This window comes from Danio rerio, chromosome 19 (genome assembly GCF_049306965.1).
Source record: "Danio rerio strain Tuebingen ecotype United States chromosome 19, GRCz12tu, whole genome shotgun sequence".
Classification (NCBI taxonomy): Eukaryota; Metazoa; Chordata; class Actinopteri; order Cypriniformes; family Danionidae; genus Danio; species Danio rerio.
Window position 1 is genome coordinate 13,170,301 of NC_133194.1, and position 23,291 is coordinate 13,193,591.

General features: G+C 37.0%; 1 protein-coding gene across 2 annotated transcripts in view; it reads right to left on the minus strand.

The window, feature by feature from the left end:
* rnf19a (ring finger protein 19A, RBR E3 ubiquitin protein ligase) overlaps positions 1 to 12,759 on the minus strand; it is a 47,928-nt gene extending 35,169 nt beyond the window's left edge. Inside the window, exons 1-2 of one of the 2 annotated variants that reach the window (XM_073930895.1) lie at positions 12,554 to 12,724; positions 5,861 to 5,979 (exon numbers count right to left, since the gene is read on the minus strand). Coding sequence is in view for 1 of the 2 variants with exons in the window: in NM_001326695.1 (NP_001313624.1) it covers positions 12,554 to 12,584 (31 nt within the window). In the remaining variant the exon portion in view is untranslated. Of the gene's footprint in view, positions 1 to 5,860; positions 5,980 to 12,553 lie in introns of both variants that reach the window. The other variant, NM_001326695.1, reaches the window with a different exon arrangement.
* Positions 12,760 to 23,291: the final 10,532 nt, after the last annotated feature.

The window sequence follows — 23,291 nt, forward strand, 5'->3', positions numbered from 1 at the left end:
GTATGTGTGGTTGTCATCACGGGACAGTGTGGAGGAGAGAGAGAGAGGAAGAGGGAGAGGGAGGGGGAGAGGGAGAGGTGACGTGACGTGTCGCGCTTCAAAGTGTCCTGCAGTTTGGCAGTTTCGACTGAACAGAAGGGAGACGTAGTTAATATGAACGAGAGGTCTGCATTAGAGCTGAAGATCTTTGCCCGAACCCAGCGAGACCCGAAAAAATCCAAATCCCTGCATTAAAATCCATCCCTGCAAAGGTGAAACAAATGATGTAGTAGTAAAAAAAGCGAATTATTACGGCGGTCAAGCCAGTCACTAGCTCAGAAAGAGCGCATTCCAGCCGCAGGTATTTCGCGGTCGCTCATACACTGCGTATTACGGTAGAGCCCTAAACCGCAAGCTGACAGGTAAAAAGACGAGGCCTCTCGCTACAATGAAACTACAGTCATGGAAAATTAAATGGATGTTCCTGACTGGTAGAAGATGAACAAACAATCCTACCAAAAACTTGCAAAATCAGCCAGATCAGAACTCTGCATCTCGGCCTGTAGCAGCAGGAAAGGGTGTTCAGCTGCTGGACCCCGTGAGCGCAGGACTGCGCTAAAGCCTGTGGATTTAAATGTTCCTCCACAAACACACGTAGCCTAAACTTGGTGAGTAAAGGGTTTTTCAATTATAAATAAATATTAATTAAACCATATAATCATAATGTAGACAGAGTATACAGGCTAATGGTGGCATTATTCTTTTATTATTCAGCTTCACCGCCGCCTTAATGCCAGATTGTGAAGAGAAGTTGAGAAACAAACCTTGCAGAGCCTTTATCTTAATTTCGTTATTGCCAAAATACCCGTCATCATTTAGAGTTTATTTTAATTTGATTTGTTAAGAAAGATTTTTTTCATTTGTGTGTTGGCCAATTTAAAGGCTAAGTGCATCTACCTAGACCTATAGAGTGCTGAGATGTTACGATGTTACAGAGGACTTACTTTAGCTATTTCTTTGTTCCAACTTTCAAGTGGCCTATAGTCTACGTTTGTTACGAATAAATGATGTTAAAACATATAAATGACTCATTCTTTAAAAAATGCAATAGAGCTGTGTGCATAAGCACATTTGAATAATGTCGGGCTGTAAATGGGTTCGGGCTTTATAAAGCTGTCAATCAAAATGTACCTGTCGGACTCGGGACCTATCGGGTATAATTCTTATGGCCTGATTACAGCTCTCTGCATTCCCGCGGGAGCCGGCCAGATTTCTTATGGTGTGGGAGTAAATTTCTGAATAAATCGCGGGAGAGATGTGTGTGTGTGTGTGTGTGTGTGTGTGAGAGAGAGAGAGAGAGAGGTGCTGTGCGTTCTCGTTCTCTCTCTCTCTCTCTCTCTCTCTCTCTCTCTCTCTCTCTCTCTCTCTCTCTCTCTCTCTCTCTCTCTCTCTCTCTCTCTCTCTCTCTCTCTCTCTCTCTCTCTCTCTCTCTCTCTCTCTCTCTCTCTCTCTCTCTCTCTCTCTCTCTCTCTCTCTCTCTCTCTCTCTCTCTCTCTCTCTCTCTCTCTCTCTCTCTCTCTCTCTCTCTCTCTCTCTCTCTCTCTCTCTCTCTCTCTCTCTCTCTCTCTCTCTCTCTCTCTGTATTCAGTTTCTGAATGGTTTAGGCTCAAGCCAACAGTTTGGTGACGCTGTCTGAGCCTTACGTCATAATTTTTTTATTACGCCGGTAATACCGGAAACCGGGGTAAAATATGAAGGCGGTTTGACGGTATCAAAATTTGGATACCGCCCAAGCCTAATTATGACTGACTAGTCATATTCCTCCATTGACTTCAATTGAAAAATGTTTGCAGATATCTCTAAATAAGTTTTGACTAGTCAAAAATCCAATTCAAGATATCTACAACTGTAATTCGAATATTAGTAAATTAATTAGAGATCTACAAATATATTTGTAAATATCTCTAAATATGACGAATTAAAGATATCTCCAAATGTATTATGACTAGTAAAAACTCAGTTAGAGATATCTCTAATTACAATTGTGAATAATCAAAACTCATTTAGAGATATCTGCAAATATTTTTCAATGGAAGTCAATGGAGGAATATGACTAGTCATATATTTGCAGATATCTCCAATCTGATTTCGTACTAGTACAATTGCAGATATCTCTAATTGTCATTCTGAGTAGTGGAATTATAATTATGACTAGTCAAAATATAATTAGAGATATCTCTAAATATATTTATGGAGTCAGAACAAAGATTTAAATGCTAAAAAGGCTTGCCATAGAGAGCGCTTGTCACTGAACAGAGCAGCAGCGATGACGTAAGCGTGCCGAGGCCCGATATGGTGTGAGCACGGGCCGTCGGGGGAGACGGGAGGGGGGACAAGCGTGCTTTGGCCCGGTTCGAGGCAACTTTACCTAGTGTGAGTACGGCCTCATATAGCCAGATGCTGTCTGCCGTGCAAGTGGCAGATATGTGTCAAATTTAACACCATTGCAAACGGCTTGCAATGAGTAAACTAACATCGCTACTGATAAAAAGACCGGTATTGCTATTAACATGATGTATGTATATAATAAGGCACAGTATATGTCAAAAGCAGTCAAAAGCAGTGCAACATCAGACAGCACCTGTGTGAACAGCATAGTTATATCGTTAACAGATTCATTCATGTCAAGCGGTGCGTGCAGGGCCAGTGAGCGGTCCGTGTATGCTTTGGTCACTCAGTTATGTTATAAAAATCTATTTTCTTGAGATAACGGGATTTCGTTGAGATATTTTCTTTATGCTGGCATATATGTATTTTTTGCTTGTTAGTTTGATTGCTGTTGATTTCAAATGCAATAAATGTTTGTATAAAACTTGTAGTAATGGTGCTTATAATTGGTGGGTGCGACTAAACTTGATGCGCCTAAATTATTAAAGTTAGGAGCACTGGTGCTGCCAAGCAAAGAGGTTAATTTCGAGCCCTGATATAGTACTCTTGTTAAAAATTATCAGAAGCTGCTATACTTTGAGCATCACCTTTGATTGAAATGACACAATCTAATCCGACTTACAGGAAATAAGTCTGTTCCCAAGCATGTAGCCATGACGACAACTGCTGAATGAGTTTTGAAGACTAAAACAATTATGGATCTTGTTAAATCGACTACAATCAAATCCAGTAGGAAAAGTAATCCACGTACAAAGAATGGTCTCCTGAAGATCAATATAGAAGTGATTGTTGCGTAATTTTCAAATATAATTTTCTTGTGTAAGCCCTGCATGTTCTCCTTGTGTTCGTGTGGGTTTCCTCCAGGTGCTTTGGTTTCCCCCATATATCCAAAAGCATGTGGTAAAGGGGAACTAGGTGTGCGCGGATGTTTCCCAGTGATGGGTTGCGGCTGGAAGGGCCTCCGCTGTGTAAAACATGTGCTGGATAAGTCGGCGGTTCATTTCACTGTGGCAACCCCAGATTAATAAGCCAAAAAGAAAATGGATGAATTGTGTACGTCCTAATTTTAATATATATATTTATATCGCATATATATATATGCGATTAATTTTAAATATTTAATGCTTAAAAAAAAAAAACAATGAACGCAGTTGCAGGTTTTTTTTCATTCCTGTTGTGTCAATGTGTGTTTAACATGCAAAGAAATATGAATAATACCAAGGAAGCACCTTTTGAAGGCAAGTTTCAGTATAAAACAAATAATGTCGCATCACCAGGCTCTCCAGTTTCATGCAATTTCGTATGTTTCATTTTTAACTTTTGACTTCTGTTTTCATAGAATTTGATACCATTTGGCGAATGGAAATAAAAACCTCTGCATTTTGTGACTCTGTGGTCCTTTAAGGTAATTAAAAATGCTGCTTACATGGTAGACTCTTAAGAGTATTATCTTAATCATATTAAAATCGGAGTAATGGTGTCTTATGTACATGTACTCAGAAAGTGTCAGATAAAGTCGCGAGTTGTCAAAGACTGCGCATTCCAATGCCTTTCTGCATGAGCCCTCCAATGTTTCATTATGTTTGACGCGTTTCCTCCTTAAACGCAACAGAAGCGTATGCTTCGTGTTGTTGTGTCAGAATCCTTGTGAAATACAGCCATACTGTAGAATGCTTAGTTTAGGCAAATTTGATAAACGCGATCATGCATGTTAAATCTGAAGGGAGTCGCTCCACCTGCCCTGCCATTGCGCGCGTTGTGTGTGTGTGTGTGTGTGTGTGTGTGTGTGTGTGTGTGTGTGTGTGTGTGTGTGTGTCTGTGTGTCTGTGTGTCTGTGTGTCTGTGTGTCTGTGTGTCTGTGTGTCTGTGTGTCTGTGTGTCTGTCTGTCTGTCTGTCTGTCTGTCTGTCTGTCTGTCTGTCTGTCTGTCTGTGTGTCTGTGTGTCTGTGTGTCTGTCTGTCTGTCTGTCTGTCTGTCTGTCTGTCTGTCTGTCTGTCTGTCTGTCTGTCTGTCTGTCTGTCTGTCTGTCTGTCTGTCTGTCTGTCTGTCTGTCTGTCTGTGTCAGGCCCGTGCACAGACCCTTACAGGGGCAGGTGCTCAACGCGATCGTAAAGTATGGCACCTCGGCCAATAAGGGCAGAGGGGCAATGGCTCTAGCCAACGGGTGGCACCTCGGCCAATAAGGGCAGAGGGGCAATGGCTCTAGCAAATGGGGCACCCCCCTGTGCACGCCCCTGGTCTGTGTGTCTGTGTGCAATGCGCGTGTGCGTGCGTGCGTTTCTTAGCAACAAACCTGCATAAACGTTGTTGTCTGTAGCCACTAAATCAAAAAGTTACAAATTGCGCTACACTCGCAGCTCACATCATTCAAAAGATAAGGGCCACATGGTCCCACGATAATGTCAACAGACTGGACTGTCTTAACTGGATAAATGTAAAGAAGGACAAAGCAAAATTTTTCTACTTTATAATTAATGTTCTCAACTCACAGCAATACAACTTTACAATGAGTACAATTGTTTGTATTCAATACTTTAGTATTATTATTATAATTTACCAATTTCCATATTTGCAATGCCTGTATTTTGGCATTTTTTTCAGTCCACTTAGAATCCAACTTGGAAATCTTTTTTTTCTTTATTGGCATTGATTGTTTTGAAATTCAAATGGCATTAACATGCCTGTGTTTTAATTTCTGTAATAAATATGGCTTTTAAGCCAGGATCTTGATAGTTTATTGTGGGTTTGTTGTTTACATGAAGAAATCTGTTACAAGATAAACAAAAATTCTAATGAACAACTATATTTTGAATTTAAATAGTTTTTGTCTTGCGTTTACATTAATTTTTTTTACAACTGAATAGCCAAAGTTACAAGTTTAAGTCTTTTAAATGTTATTAATCGCGATTAATTTTCAAAAAAAAAAGTGTGAATAATCAGTTAATTTTTTTAAATTGATTGACAGCACTAATATATATATATATATATATATATATATATATATATATATATAGAGAGAGAGAGAGAGAGAGAGAGAGAGAGAGAGAGAGAGAGAGAGAGAGAGAGAGAGAGAGAGAGAGAGATTATGAGAAAGTGCTGTTGACACAAAAAATTAAAACAAATTCATAAAAAGAAAACATTTAGAGAAACAGCTCCAAATTATGATATCTTGTTATTAACGGCCACCTCTGTTTTTAAATTAAGACTTAAAAATTCTGTTAAATTATAGAAATAACGTTTAAATTTAGCTTATACCCAAATCAAGATTTCAAGTAGCTTTCCAAACACAGGTGTTATCATATCATGACACGGAGCAGGATTAACACACGCTAGCTGGTCAATGATAGGGTAAATGCTGCTATAGGTTGAGTTGCTAATCTAAAGGGAGCTTCACACTGAGATCCTGAATGAAGGATGGAGATTAAGACGTTACCATGTGATCCAGACACAGCCAGTTCAGCTGGCCTCCCCAGGTCATTCAGCAGGAAGATTTAGCTCCAATTGATGCAGGCTAAACACAGACTTTCTATATATGGCTGCTGTACAAAATGTCTGTTGAAGAAAGAGCTGAAAATAACAACCGTGGAAGAGCATGAATGCTGAAGTTTAAAACTAAACTGTACTAGCAAGTGAGTAAGACAAACAAACTGAGACAACTGTAAAAATCAGTGGAAAAATGTGGCTTTCATAACAGAGCATCAGATGCCATCATGTTCCGGATATAAAGCGTTCTAACAAAAGCGAAAGTGCGTGGATCAGATTTATCTGTTGCTTTTAGGAAACGACAGCTTTTACGCTGAACTACGTAAACGCACAAGTGGATTATGTGGAAAAATTCTGTATACCAATTACCAAGACAATAATATCAGTCCGGTTCATACTCCTACATAAAAAACAAAACAAAAAGTGATTCATGTTCCTTTCAAAAGGGTGGCTTCTGTTTACAGCACATGAACTAGAGCCCTGCCAGGTGAAAACTCAAAAAAATGCCATTAGACACCATGTACACACTTCCTTTAACAAACACGTGTCTCCCTGGATTTCCTGAACAGTATTTCACAAGACACGGTCACCACAGCAGTAGAGGAAACACCCTCTTAAAGCAATACAGGCTGTGAACAGATTCACATAATAAAGACAGCTATGCAAGTAAAGTCCACTAACAAAGACACATGGCTAAAACAGAAAACAAAATACTTAAGAGATGTTGAAATATATAAGAGAAAAGCACAATAACCATATTAGCATACACTCAATGCACTATGTATTGTTCATAAGCATGTACTGCAGTTCTCTTGAATGCTGCTTCAATGAACAAACTACAATACAGATTGATTCTGACTCGCTGTCAGTGCTTTTACTTCTTATATTTAAAGTTACTGTTCCTGTGCATCATTGTACCACAAACACTATAAAATACATTTGTAAAAAATACAATATGTAAAAATTGTTGGACGGTATGTTTTGTTGGACGTTTCAGATGAAAAAAAAAATATATATACACACCACAGGGTGCTGTCAACATAAGCACGAATTTGAAATGTGTTGATTAGGATGCTTTAGGGCCTACTCACACTATGCTATCTGAACCGTGCCCAGACCCATTTCCCGGATCGTTTGACAAGTGTGAGTGCTCTGAATTGGGCTCAGGCGCGGTTCACTTGGCCGGCACGAGTACTTTATGGTTATTTATGAGCGTTAAAAGTGGCTGATTGGTTCGGCGAAATATTTGACTGTGTGTCACTGCATCCCAAACAACTAATACAATATAACTAAAGAAATCTCCACTGTGCTGAGTGAAAGCGCTTACTGAACAGCGCTACAATGATGACGTAAGCACGCTCAGGCACGAATGTAATGTTAGTGAGGCCGTCGGGGAAGACAAGAGGGGGGACAAGCGTGCTTCAACCCGGTTTAAGGCACCTATACATGAAGTGCGAGTACGCCCGTATGTCACATTTTAGATAAACGTCCTTGTAAACAACCATGTGAAGGTGGTGCTCCTCGTACAGAGCAACATTTAAACTACTGTGCTAAACTCTTGCCTACACCCAACCAATGCGAGGCAGACTTATTCCATTACAAATCACAAACACTGACTGTTAAGTTGTTTTGTAATGTTTGTTGGGTGTTGTAGAATGAACTGCACAAAAATTATACTTTATTTGATGATTTGTCCCTGTAAACATCTTAGTTTAATATATTAGTGTAAAAATAAACAAAATTTGTGGGTGTTATACTGACCTGTACTGTTAAGTTTTTACCTAGAAGCTGCAGTCAAATGCATGTTGAAGTACGTTTGAGGTTTTAAAAAAAATGTAGACTGATGAAGATATTTCTAATGAGCCTGTGTTTAAATAAACTTATTTAAAATCTGACACTATAACACAAGTAAAAAAAATAATAGTTATTTTCAATAGTTATTGAACTTTGTTAATGCCTTTAGTCTATATGTTTACCCCTGGTATTTTTCCTTTTGTAAGCAACAGTATGATTCTTGAGTTCTAGTGTTTAATAAGATGTTGCTGAACCCAAAATAGTTGATTGACCAAACAAAATGGTCACAAAAACAAAATATATTTGCCATAAAGCAGCATTTATCATTAAGAGTGCTTTTTAATTGGTTTAAATTAATTGGATAGTTAATTGGATTGCATTATTGGATGGCAGAACAAACTTATGTATTTGAAAGTTAATTTAAATAATTATAATTTAAAGCACAGTTTATATTCATTATAACCAATAAATTGCCAGCTCAAATGCAAGTCGTGTGAGAATTAAAAAGTAACTAGTCATTAGATAAGTGGCTGCAGTACGGATCACTTCATTGTGGGGGCTTATGATGAATGCATGCATAAACACTGCGGTCACTTTAATGAGGCCCTGACCTCTGCACACAAAGAATTCATCAACTACATTACCAAATGAGAAACAGTGATTAAACACTGATACCAGAGGCGGACTAAAAACATTTGTTTCAACAGCTAAAACTTTGATTTTTAATGTCACAAACATTTTTCCTGGAAAATTTAATGTACTGTGTTAAGACACACTAGCCTTAGGAGTACTACAACAACATCACTTTCCATTTTGAGACATGCCTGGCCTTCAACACACAAACACACACAACTCTTATTAGCTCAGTTTGGTGTGTTTTGCAAGCCACCTGATTGCACAGCACTTCCAGCTCAGGCATAAAGCATTCATTGTCCTCCAACTACACAGAAAGAAACAAGCCCAAGACATTGATTAAGGTCAAGAACAAGACCGTGGGGAATTTGTAAACAACATAAACACAGAGACCTCAGACGTCAGACTGGTTTGCTCTAACAGAACTTCATCACAACTTTTCTCTGCTTCATTGTTGATCATCCAGGCAGCTAAAACAGGCCTAATAACATGTGGCAGAATTAGAGACCATCCAGATATCAAAAATCAGAGCAGTCAGAAAGTCAGAATCCCAATCCTATATAAAAGACACAATAATAGACACAACTATTCATAATGTTCTAATATAAACACTACCTTTACACACAGATAAATACATGCATGTTTGACTCGATGACAAAAATTTAATTATGTATTAAACAATAAATAGAAATGGCTTTAAATTGAAGGTTTTCTGTCTTCCCACATTACAACGCATCCCGATTCATTTATTTTTAATTGATCAATACACCTACTGAATATTCATCATTTGGACCGTCATCGAATGACATCTGCTAAAATGTAATTTAGCGTAACAAGTTTTTTTACGAGACCATTACCTGTTCCATCATATTTAGAACAAGAATCATTTGATAACAATTCACATTTAATCATCATTCAAAATCCATATACTTTGCCATTATCCTTTAAACTGTAACGTTTTGTCAGTTTTTCAGCAAGAAACTATTATTAATTTAAAAATGAATTTAACATGACCACTTATTAACCTTAAGAACGTTACCTGCATTTAATAGTCATTCTACATGTATTATTTAAATTTTGCAAACATTCGTTGATAAAAAGAAAGATAGAATGCCTGATCTTTCATGTATGTTGCTTATGATGCTCTAGCACAGCAGCAGCACTTGACAAAGTAATATAGTTGATTCCCAGCTAAAGCAAGAGCTAATAAATTAAAGATGTCACTTAGGATAAACATGTTCACCAAATGAACAAATATCAAATATATTAATTTACATGAAATAATAAATGTAGTAAATACATAATGACATGAGTATTTCGAAACTATTTTAAAATATATATTTTAAAACTTTTTCTATGCTAATGCTTTTTTTTTTGACAATTTCGAAAATACTCATGCAATGAAAAATGCCCGCAGTCAGTCTGTTACCCTAGTGATCAAAATCAGACCACATTGGTAGACACTGAAGTAAGCCTGTCCCAATTACTAATCATCCAAATACAGTTATTTGATCTAATCACAATTATTTTCAGTTCACCATGACAAAAGTGCAGCTTAAAGTCATCACATTTTGCTAATTAAAAGAAATGTAAACATTTTGGCCATTGAAGAATGCAAATGAGTAATTCCATTGTTATTAATGTGACATTTGCAGTAAAAGTTCAAAACATAACTCTAATAGAAATTATGTTAACATTATATTAAAACATCCGTTTATAATATCCAAAACAAACAACCACAGAATTATAAGATCAGAACAATATGAATCTGTAAAAAATTTTTATATTTTAAATAAGGAAAATAAACGCGTTGTGGATGTAACCAAAAAAAGTCTGAGTTTACAGTATACAAAACACGTAGAATTTTTAATTAAACTGCACAATTCAAAAGAAATACTGCTAATCAAAATAATAAGAGTTGGCTTACTATAGATCCAAAAATGTTCATTTTTATTTTTTATATTTATGAGGAAAAGGCTTGGTTATGGATGTGACAGATGTGGAAAATCAAATATAATTGTTTGAAAACATTAAGAGGACTTTGAGCATTTTTACAGTACTGTAAAATACAAGCCTAAGCAAAAAATGTAAAAAGGGTTTCACTGTTTTGGTAAAATCTTTATTTTTTATGGGAAAATTGACATTTGCATGGAATTACTGTTATTTAGCATGTATGGCCTTTTAATTAGGTTTCCAAGTAAAACAACAAATATTAGCAAAGGTATTTGGCTTACAAGTCAGTGAGATCAGCAAAAAAAAAAAAAAAAAAAAAAAAAACACTTTAAATCATTTACAATCATAATTGTTTGTTTTAAATATTACAGTTTATGTATTTTTATTGGGTTTTCATGGATCCAGTGTACATATAACGTCGACCACAAAGTTTAAGAAAAAGAGAATTATATAAATATGATTAAAATATGGGCGACGCAGTGGTGCAATAGGTCATGCTGTCGCCTCACAGCAAGAAGGTCGCTGGTTTGAGCCTCAGCTGGGTCAGTTGGCGTTTCTGTGTGGAGTTTGCATCTTCTCCCTGCGTTCGCATGGGTTTTCTCCGGGTGCTCCGGTTTCCCCCACAGTCCAAAGACATGCGCTACAGGTGAATTGGGTAGGCTAAATTGTCCGTAGTGTATGAGTGTGAGTGAGTGTGTGTGTGTGGATGTTTTCCAGAGATGGGTTGCAGCTGGAAGGGCATCCGCTGCGTAAAAACGTGCTGGATAAGTTGGCGGTTTATTCCGCTGTGGCAACCCCGGATTAATAAAGGGACTAATCCGAAAATAAAATAAATGAATGATTAAAATATTTTGTACAGCATTAAATATGGGCCAACTGAACAATCTTTTCAAACAAATATAGACAGAAATCATGTACTAGGCTTACACTTTATGTGACATCAGAAAAACATAATTAAATCCTTCATCCTAATTATTCATTCATATAACATTTTACTCAGGTTTGATGAGGAAGTGAAAATTTAAAGCAGACCAAAATTAAAGCCGAACAAACAGGTTTATTCAACGCATTAACGAAAAGCAAACGGGCCAACTTAAACAAATGATAAGATGAGCAAAGCAAAACAATTACAACGTTAATCAAAACTATCTGTCTGAGGATTCAAAACAAAGCAAAAAACAGAGAATTCACGATCCTCTCTTGAGGCCTGTGCTGAAGATAAGCTGCTTCCATGCAGGATTTACATCAAATGCTGATCCAATATTTCACCACTACCCAAAATGATCAAAACAGACGCCACTTCATTTTTGTGATGGGTCACTATATTCACTCCCAACTCATTTCTTTACCTAAAACCTCAAATAGTGACTAATATGTGGAAGTGGTTGCTAAACCAATATTTTTCACCTCTAGACCAAGTTTCCATAGATCTGAAATTAAGTCACACCACTTCCAGCTAAGTTTGAACATCAGAGCCTAGTTAGTACATTTTCACTATTACTACAAAACACACTCTCGAAGAAGTTTGAGACAATCTTCATACTAAATCACCCTTTGAACTCAGACTGTATGACATAAGACTGGCATTTGGCAACATGGGCAAATCCTTATTTTCAACTAAACACTCTCGATTCTACGTAAGTGTACTTGTTCAAACATGTTAGTCATTACAGGAAACAAACCAATTAAATATACATTTAAAAAAGACGTTTCACAATGTCAATACAAACTAAAATACTACGAAAATTTCATTTGTGATCCATAACTTAGTCAAATTAGGCGTGCAATCTGTTGCTAAATAAACCTCCCTAAGCCTTCAACAATAACGTTAGCTGGAAAACACCTTATCGATGTTATAATGGAGATCAAAGGTTCGTGTCGTTTTACCTCAGCGATGAAGCTGGGTATTTGTTTCTTTTTCCACAGACTTCCTGGTTACAGAGGTGTGAATTTAAACTTAACAGAAACAAATGGACAATGCGATAGCTGGCTACATGCCTACGGAAGGTCCATCTAATGTCGGACTCACCACAGGCCCTTTAAAGCGATTTTACTTCCCTACACGCCAGCTAGCGGGCGTACAACCCAAAATATGCGGTTATTAGTTGTATTGGGACAACCGTGGGACTCGTCTTTAAGAAATAAAGCTGTAAAATGTGGGCTTTCTCGTTCGCCAGCGAGAGTAAATCTGAAAGCGAACACACGACCGTTAGCCAAGCCGTCAAACTAGCCTTTTATAGCAACGAGAACAACAGCGACTCACCTTTCAAGTCATCCGCGTAAAAGCATTTCATTACAGGCAACAAATAAAGGTGAAAAACTCCGAGTGTGGTGTTGGAAGGCGGCTACTTTTGGGAGTTGTTTTGTCGGGCTGAAGTCGGGCCGTCCTGTGTGTCCCGTCCTCCGCTCGCTCTTTCGCTCGTACTGACTCACTGGCATCCGTCTCGCTCGCTTCTCACATATCAGTTCAAACTCTACTCTCGCGAGAGTCGGCGCGCGCATTCCTCAAAGCTAGAATAATTAAAGAGAACAGACGGAAGGCAGATTTTCCTGTGATGGTTTCAAAACCTAGTTTTACCATACTTTTACATGAAACAGTTTCTGTACATTTATTTTTCACACATAAATAGCTATTCTTCGATAAACCGCTTATATCAGAGATTTATATATTTAAAAATGATAATTTAATTCAAATATAGCCTAATTTCAGTTGAACTATGGCAGACATGTAACGTACATCGTGTTTATAAGCACACGTTTATAAAAAATGGCATTTTTCTTTCTCTTTATGCAATTTTCGGTTTATTTATTCATTTATTTCATTAATAAATATTTTATTTTATAAGGATCAAGGTTAATTCTGTTAATGAAAAAAGAATAGAAGAACTGAATCAGTCAGTTTTGTTTTGTGCATGTTTTTGAAAAACAAAAATAAAGCTAAATTAAGAAAATGTGTTCCTACTGAGATAAATCAGTAGTCCCTTTATTAATCAGGGGTCACCACAATACAATGAACCGCCAACTTATCCAGCATATATTTTATCCAGTGGATGCTCTTCAAGCTGCAACCCAGTACTGGGAAACACCCATAGACACTCATTCACACACAAACACTATACAGACAATATAGCCTACCCAATTCATGTCTTTGGACTGTGGGGGAAACCGGAGCACCTGGAGGAAACCCACGCAAACATGGGGAGAACATGCAAACTCCACACAGAAATGCAACTTGACCCAGCCGAGGTTCTAACCAGCGACCTACTTTCTGTGAGGTGAAAGCGCTACCCACTGTGCCACCGCGCCACCCCCTTAGTATTATCTTTATTATTATTAGTTTAATTTAGTAATTAACCTATGCTTTACGTTAAGCATCACAATAATTTCTAGTACTTTCTGGAAAATCCTCTTCTCAAGTCTGTTTATTAAAGTATTAAAAATGATGCCACACAGTATCACAAATAACAAGTGTGATAGAATTCTTTGATAAATTGTGTTAAATTGTTCTTGGATATCTAAATAAAAGATATCTAACTTAGGTGCAAAAATTATCCAGAAACAATTTTACAGGTTAATTTCCCAACCTAGGAATTGGCTCTAATATGACATTCGGCTGGTTTTGACCATATTTGGAAGGGTCATAAATATTAATAAAGTCTACTCTGCTCCTAAACATTTCATGTCAAGGACTGAAGCTCTCTCTATCACACACACACAAACACACACATACTCAATGAGAGAGAGAAAAGAGACACAGCACAATGTACTCTAAAATACCAACCTGATCTCACGAGGAAACCAACTTTTGTCAGTTTAGTGGCTAATTGTCAAATGAAAATGTACCATTTTAAAAAGGAGGTGTGGCACCAAACCCCGCCCCTAAACCCAACCGTCACTGGGGGATGAGCAAATTGTACTAAATTGTATGAATAGTACCAATTCATATTAATCAAAAAATTATGAAGTTAAGTTATATGTACAGTTGAAGTCAGAATTATTAGCCCCCCTTTGAATTTTATTTTATTTTTTAAATATTTCCCAAAAGATGAATGTTTAACAGAGCAAGAAAATTTTCACAGTATGCCTGATAATATTTTTATTTTTCTGGAGAAAGTCCTATTTGTTTTATTTCAGCTAGAATAAAAGCAATTTTTTATTTTTTAAACACCATTTTAAGGTCAAAATTATTAGCCCGTTTAAGCTATTTCTTTCCCAGATAAACTACAGAACAAACAGTCATTATACAATAACTTGCCTAATTACCCTAACCTGCCTAGTTAACCTAATAAAAAATAAACATGGGGGCGAATAATTCAAGGGGGCTAATAATTCTGACTTCAACTGTATATATATATATATATATATACACATATACACATAGTTAGTTAGTTAGTTTAGTTCAGTATAACCTATGTTTTTTGTTAAGCAGCACATTAATTTTGAGTATGTTTTGGAAAATTCTCTTCTCAACTGTGTTCATTAAAATACATGAAATAACCCTGTACCACACACAGTTCTCTTTAGTAAGATTAAGTTATTTATATTGCAAAATAAATGGTTTTGTGTGTCCAATAATATTGCATACCGGGAAACCCTGGTAATTTGGCTCACTGTGGTCAAAATGCACACAGCTCAATGGCAAACACACTTAAAAACTTATTTCCATATGGAGCAATTGGTGGTGTCCAAACCAGGGTCTAATTATAGGGAGTTTAAACACAAACCTTCCTCATATGAAATCAATCAGAGCCAAGCAAAATATTCCCTTTGTGGGATACTATTTAATGAAGACAGGGCACACGCTGAGAGTGTTTTATGAAGAAAATACACTTCTGTGACTTCCCCTGTTTTCAAACACAGTGCAATCCACAATCCTTCTGCATGATTTGGCAGTAATGTCTTTCACGTGACAGAAGGAATATTCCAGATCCATACACAAAGCTGAAATACACCACAAGTCTTACGTCAGACAAAGCAGTGATGTCTCATTGCACACACCCAGTTACTCATGCAAACAATAGCACCTTACAAAACAATCACAGCCCCATTTGCATCTCAGTGCTGGGTGCAAAACAGCCCATGTGCATGTGTATGTGTTCTTTGACTGGCTCCTTTTTTATTCGAATGTGACAGAGATCAGGGAAACAGATTCAGCTGGCTTTACACAATATACATCCCTTATTCAGCTGCTAAATAAACCAGAGGAGACACAATACAACCAGAAAATGACCATAGATGGGCTAATTCAACAGGTTTTATAGTCACCAAAAATTCATAAAGGATCGTTTGAATTTTTGTCAAAATCGAGTTATTGACATATTCTTATTAAATGACACTTTATTTACATTATGGGATGTTTTTATAAGTTGTTTACATTTTTAGACTTCTTATTTTTAAAAAAATGTTACACACATACTGTTTGCTATGGATTGCAAAAACCTTGAAGCTCAATATCTCAAAATCATTCAGAACACAGCTTGAACCTTATAATTTCAAGGTGACGATATGTTTGTTGTCTCATTGCAAACATGCAGCAGATTTCACAATATTCAGGTTAAACTAATAAAAGATACATTTAAACAGACAATATGCTAAATTTATAATCCATATATCCTGCATTTTGATTATGACGAGCATTTACCATGGTCATGTATGGTTCCCTGTTTCTAAAAACTGCTGTATTTACTCTTTGCTAAAGCATGTCCTAAATTAACTAATGACAATGGAAAAACTTATGTCTTGTGCATGACTTCAGTATGGACATGAAGATGTTTTTTAAAAATATATATATTTAAAGAAATAAGCTGATTTCTGTTGGCTTATTCATAATAAATACACACTGTGGCATAAGAAATATACACTACCCAACAAAAGTCTTGTCAATCCCAATTGAAAGAGCAACAAATAATACTTTGACTTCTAGTTGATCATTTGAAAAATGTCAGAAGGTAGATTTTTCTGATGAATCATCTGTTAAACTGCATCCCAATCATCACTTATCCACTGCAGAAGATCTATTGGAACCGCATGGATCACAGAAATCAGTCAAGTTTGGTGAAGGAAAAATCATGGTTTGGAGGTACATTCAGTATGGGAGTGTGAAAGAGATCTGCAGAGTGGATGGCAACATCAACAGCCGAAGGTATCAAGACATTTGTGCTGCCCAATACATTACAAACCACAGGGAAGGGCAAATTCTTCAGCAGGATAGCGCTCCTTCTCATACTTCAGCCTCCACATCAAAATTCCTGAAAGCAAAGAAGGTCAAGGTCCTCCAGGATTGACCAGCCCAGTAACCAAATATGAACACCATTGAGCATGTCTGGGGTAAGATGGAGGTAGGGGCATTGAAGATGAATCCGAAGAATCTTAATGAACTCTGGAAGTCCTGCAAGAACGCTTTCTTTGCCATTCCAGATGACTTTATTAATAAGTTATTTGAGTCATTGCAGATTTATGGATGCAGTCGTCCAAGCTCATAGGAGTTTATTTTCACTGCACCATGATTTTAAATTCTATAATGTACATTATTTTTGATAAGGGACAAGACTTTTGTCTAAGCAAAGCCAGACCTAACATTTATTCAATCATTTTCTTGTCAGCTTAGTCCCTTTTTTTTAATCCTGGGTCGCCATAGTGGAATGAACCGCCAACTTATCCATCAAGTTTTTACACAGCGGATGCCTTTCCAGCAACAACCCATCTCTGGGAAACACACACACACACACACACATACTACAAGGAGAACATGCAAACTCCACACAGAAACGCCAACTGAGCCGAGGCTCGAATCAGCGACCCAGCGACCTTCTTGCTGTGAGAAGCACTACCTTGGTGTGAGAAGCACAGCACTACCTACTGTGCCACTGCTTCACCCCCATACCTAACAGTCCTAATCAAATAATTTAAAATGAAGGCATGATCATATTTTATTTTGGTCAAATAAGTGTAATCTAGAGGCCTTTGCCTTTCATCGACAAGAAGTAGAGTTATTATTTGTTGTTCCTAAAACTTCGATAAACAGCAAGACTTGTCAGGTGTATAAACAGGGAAAAAACCAGCCTGATCTCACGAGAAAACGTAAGTATTTTACGTTTTGCCAGTTTAGTGGCTAATTCGTACGAATTCGTACGAGTTCAGTCGTACGAAATGGTACGATTTTAAAAAGGAGGCGTGGCACCTGACCCCGCCCCCCAACCGTCATTGGGGGATAAGCAAATCGTACTAAATTGTACGAATTAGATCGTATGAATTCATACGAATTAGCCACTAAATGAAAAAGTTACGAATTGCCGTGAGATTGTGTTGGAAAAAACATGAATAAGGTGCACTGTCTGCTACACATTCTTCAACAAAATCAGTATTGTCAGCTTTGTGCAACAAGACGTACAAAAAGCCTCGAATCAATAGTAAATGACTTACACGAATCAACCACAACTCATTTTATTCAGTCTGAGAAGGAACCAGACAGATTCTAGTTGTCTAAAAGATTTGTTTGTCTGTTTTGATGTGTAGTTCGCAAAGGCAACAATCAAATGAACTAATGACCTCATTATCTAACAGGATCTATAAAGAAAACATGAATGTAAGTACTCCATTGTGCATGGCACTTCTCCTCAAGGACTGTTGTAAGAAAGCCTACAGCATGTCAAACTATTCAATTTTGCTCAAGCATGTAAAAGTGAAGTATGTCAGCATCATGTTATGTAACTCCATATAGGCAAGCAAAGACTTATCATTGACTGCAGAGTAATATATAAAGTCACGATAAAAATGATTCTGACAGCAAAATAGAGTAAACTGTGACATTATAAACAAACTATTATATACATTTTGCAGCTGACCAAAACAAACAGGAACTGAAGAAGCTGCTGCACTGAGAAAATATTGAAGTTCAGGTTCACATGAACCTGGTTGATCAATGCAATCTCATGGCAATTCAGTTTGTAGCTTTTTTATTTTGTGGCTAATTTGTAAATTTGTACAATCTCAGTTGTACATTTTTGCTCACTGGTCAATAACACTTGGCTTCCAGGGTGGGCTTTTAAAAATCGTACATTTTCATACAAATTAATTGTATAAATTTGTATGAATTATCACTTTTTAGACAATCCATAGAGGGTTGACTTTATCAGGAGACTATAAACTGCCATTTCAAGAGTTCCCACTTAGCTGATGATTGATAATGAAGCTAGTTTGGCGTACTGTCCCGGGAGAGAGCCCTGAGCTTATAAGATCTTCGAGCCCTGGGCTCCCTCTCGTTGCAAGGCGAGGGGGGAGTTTGAGCTCAGGTAGATCTCGATGACTCCCCCTCCTGCTAAATGTAGCTGAGTGTCAGATATGGATGCTGAGAAGGTGTACTCAGAGTTTGGCTAAAATATTTTGGATTATTTGTTTAGAGTGCTTGTTTTTGAACTGTGGGAGGAAACCGGAGGACCCGGGGAAAATCCACGCGATCATGGGGAGAACGAGCAAAACTCCACACAGAAATGTCGCCTGGTTTGGAAAGGAATTAAACCAGGGGCATTCTTGCTGTGAGGCAACAGCGCTAATCACTGGCCACCATGAAGCCCGTTTGAAAAGAGGAAAAGTAGGGATGGGTGGGGGGGTTTCTTCAAGACGAAGATATTGAGATGAAAGTCTGGTTATTTATAGTGAGTTAGGGATCGTCTGATAGGATAATCAGTCATTAGATAAAGTTGGAACAGCTGTGAACAATCATAAGCACGTGATCCTCTCGAAATTTGTTTATAAATAAACTTCACTAAGACGAAAGGTGACTTTAGCTTGGCTAAAACAGGTATAAGGTTTTAATATAATATATAAAAAATGTTCACACAAGAGTTCTCTTTGCAAAAACAGACTCCAGATTTATGTTATGCATTGAAATGTACAATTGCAAAAAATATTTGGAGCTTTTTAGTTTTCAGAAATCATGTTTTACATTGAGTATTGAAAAATTCATTCATTCATTCATTTTCTTTTCGACGTTTGTGTGGAGTTTGCATGTTCTCCTCGTGTTTGCCTGGACATGAGGTATAGATGAATTGAATAAGCTAAATTGGCCATAGTGTAGTATGAGACTAAATGCAAGAGTGTATGGGTGTTTTCCGGCGTTGGGTTGCAGCTGAAAGGGCACCCGCTGTGTAAAACCTATGCTGGATAAGTTGGCAGTTCATTCCACTGTGGTGACCCCTTGATGAATAAAGGGACTAACCTGAAGGAAAATGAATAAATGAGTGAATGTTTCCTTCATTGTTACTAAATATGTTTTTAAAATGTCTTTAAATCCTATAAAATAAAATCAAATGGACGTTAAATTGAATCCTCAAGAGATTCGTTCATATGCAGGTACTTACAGCTGTGTGCTCGGTTTCATGATCTTGCTGGCTCTGAGTATCAGTAACAGCAGGGCCATAATGGGCATGTTCATTCATGTGTACCAATAAAGCGCATGACCATCTCACGGTAATGCTCTGCGCATAGCAACTGGTGTCAATGGAGATCAAGCATGTCGTGTCCCGTGTTCCTTCACTGTACTTGCCCTCCTATTTTATTGCTTCTGTTTTATAGCTTTGAACACAACTGTGGTTGAGGCTTTACAGCACACATTCAACTTAAAGGAAGCCCTGCTGAAAAAAAACAATAATGTAACTGGGTAACTGGTGGCATGTCAAGGCCAATAAATAGAAAATAAGTCCCAAAAACACTAGAAACCATTAAATAATCTGCTTTAAATGTTTCAAACTGAATGCTTTGCAATGGTTTTGAATTGGAAACTATTAAAATCTTTAGTGATGGAGGGTTTATTTGTTTGCTGTTTTTAGCAGGCTGTATTTTTTCTTTAACCCTCATTAAAATATTAGCATATGCATCATTATACATTACAGTTTATTCGCTTTTACTTTTTAAAGATTTATTCAATTTCCTCAGCTTAGTCTCTTCATTCTTAAGGGGTTTTCACAGTGGAATGAACCGCCAAATATTCCAGCACATGTTTACATAGTGGATGCCCTTCCAGCTGCAACCCAGTAATGGAAAACATCCAAACACAGTCATTCACACTCATACACTACAGCCAATTCAGTTTATTCAATTCATCTATAGCGCATGTATTGGGAAGCACCCAAAGGAAACACATGCAAACAAGAGGAGAACATGCAAACTCCACCCACAAATGCCAACTGACCCAGCCGGCACTCAAACGCAGTCTTCTTGCTGTGAGGCGACAGTTCTAAGCAACCGTGACACCCCTCTTTCTAAAGATATGACCGTTAAAAGCATTTTTGCAGTGTACCTGCCAGTTATCTACACTGTAAAAAAATATATGATCAATTAGTCATGATAGCATATGTTTTTAGGTAGGTTAATCATGTTCTGACTTAATTTTATAAGTAACAAAAGATGTTTTAAGTTAGTTTAACATAATATAAGTTCAATATACTCATAAGGTGAATTTGATTCAGCTTAAAAAGTTAAGGCAATCAGGATGTTTTTACAAGGTGGTCTATAACCTGGGAAAATTGACACAAAGGCTAAAATGAGCACAACTGAGAACAACAGTTGTTTTAAATTAAATAATAATGTATAAATAAATTAAATTGAATTGAATCAGCACAGATCTTATTAATATTTCATATGGTCTTCCATTGACCCTTCCAAATAAGGTAAAAATCAGAGCATTTAAACTTTTTCTGAAGAATTTCTGCATTTACATAAGCCAGACACCTTCTATGTAGCTATTAGAGAATAATTCAAACATATAATCTCTGTGCACCTTTAATCACTACAATACTAAATTCTCAATAGAATAGACATCCGAAGTGGAAATGTGTCAGAAACATACGGTATTGTACATTTTTACAAGAGAACAACTTTCAGATGGCATCTTTATTTTTAAGTGCAGTTGTCAGGAATAGACTGCACAGGATTGTGGGATATCAAAGGCACAAAGCGCACATTCTTGATGCCTTCTGAAATGGATCAGATGAAGAGATCTCAGCAGAGAGAAGACGAGGCTATATTAGGATTCAGTTGAGTCCTGATGCCTTCCTATGTTGGAATGAGTCCTTTGATGGGAGCGTTTTCAGTTTTCAGACTCCATCAGAAAGCCAATCCAGATGTGTCTATTGATAGTGGCACTCAACAACATGAAAAAAATAGCGCTGATACTTTATTGAGACACAGACAAACAGATGTGCTAATAAACAATATTTTGGTACCGTTTATCTTCTGTTTATGTACAGCTGAAGGTCGTGCCGGGTTGTTGGGATTTTCTGAGTTTCTAAGTGAGAAGTCTGACTTGGAAAGGCATTCGAGTCTAAATTTGCTATCTATAACTTGGGATTTCTTGCTGCAAATTTAGTAAACCATAAATCCAGTCTGCATAGGCTTCTAACAAATTTACATTATGCCAGACTTCATTGGTTGTACCCAAACAATTCCTTTCACCCTTAAACACTATAGCAGAGGTTGGTTTGTATTGATATGATCAATAAGAGGGATGCCCAAACTTTTTTTTTTTAAGGGGCAAAAACCAAACTTGATTGAGGGCTGTGGGTCGAAGTTAAAGATACGGAACTGTATTACATTAAATTTGCCTAGCTTCTAATTTATTCGCATATTATTTTAAAATAACTTGAAAAACGTTGCTTTCAAACAGATTAAATAGTGATGCAGTTTCATTTTTTACATTTAATAATAATCTTATTATAGTAAAAATATAAACAGTCCCATTTATAACACAATGGATTTCAGTGCGGAATACGTCAAGCTGCTCCTGCTTTTGCCTTTATTTGTTCTCAGATTTCCTGTGCATCAGTCAAGTGACAGTATTTACGTTTTAAAAGTCGATTCATTTACAACATTTAATTTCAGTTGGCTTTTTCCCTAAATTAAACAAAGAAACAAAATGGGAACATTAAATTCTAAATGATGTTTCTGTCAAAGGCATTCGCCCCCAATTATCTGCCATTCATTTTCCCTATTATTTTTTCAGATGGGATGGTGGGCCAAACCAAAGGTTACCATAGGATAACTTTGTCCTGCGGGCCCTATTTTGGGCACCTCTGGGCTAGAAGATGCTGTTTTTGTTCTGCAAAAGCACTTCGAAAGATTGAGTAATCAAATTTGAATGTATATGGTAAAATCATAAGCATCATTGCTGAGGATATTACTTTTTAAAACAAGTGTTAAAGACACCAAAATTCAGATTCCTACTGTGCCTGAAATCAAACACCTCGATATGAAAGTATATCATGTGAAAAACAGTATGCCAAGAGCTGAAGAGTGAAATCTTATGAATTAGTAGGAATTTTTTTGGACAATACTTAAAATGTAATTTGCTCGTAAGATCAGACCAATCAGAGCAGAGAAGGCTCTCAGAAAGGGGATATTTATCACGGAACAAACATTTTCAGACTACAAGAAAAGAGCTGATACTGCAAATGTATATGTTGAGATAATTAAACCATTTTAATCTTGGATGGATGTCTCAAACTGTATGAGACCTCCAAGATAAACTTAAAAACCATTAAAATTTAGTTGAAAGTTTCTTAAAAGAAATAGTAAGTAAACAGACTTTTACCATTTTTGAATCCATTCATCCAATCTATGGGTCTAGCGGGAGCACATTTAGCTTAGCTTAGCATAAATCACTGAATCGGATTAGACCATAAGCATCTTGCTAAAATAAAAGTAGTCCCTTCAGCAGTTACATTGACATGGAAAATGAAAGGTTTCTATTTTCTAGGTCAATATCTAAGAACTATACTCTGGTATAATAACCAAAAAAATGCTAAAACTCAGCTGTTTATCTCTGGGTGACCTGTAAAGTGAGCCTTTTTCCAAAGGAGAGTGAAGTGATCCTTTAAGATGGATTCCTGAGAAACAAACCCATGACCTTAGTGGCACACTCTGCCAGCTGAAACACAAGAACATTTCTGATGCCCCCGGCATTTCGCGGAACAACTGTTGAGACAACATGTTATGCTCACCTGGCT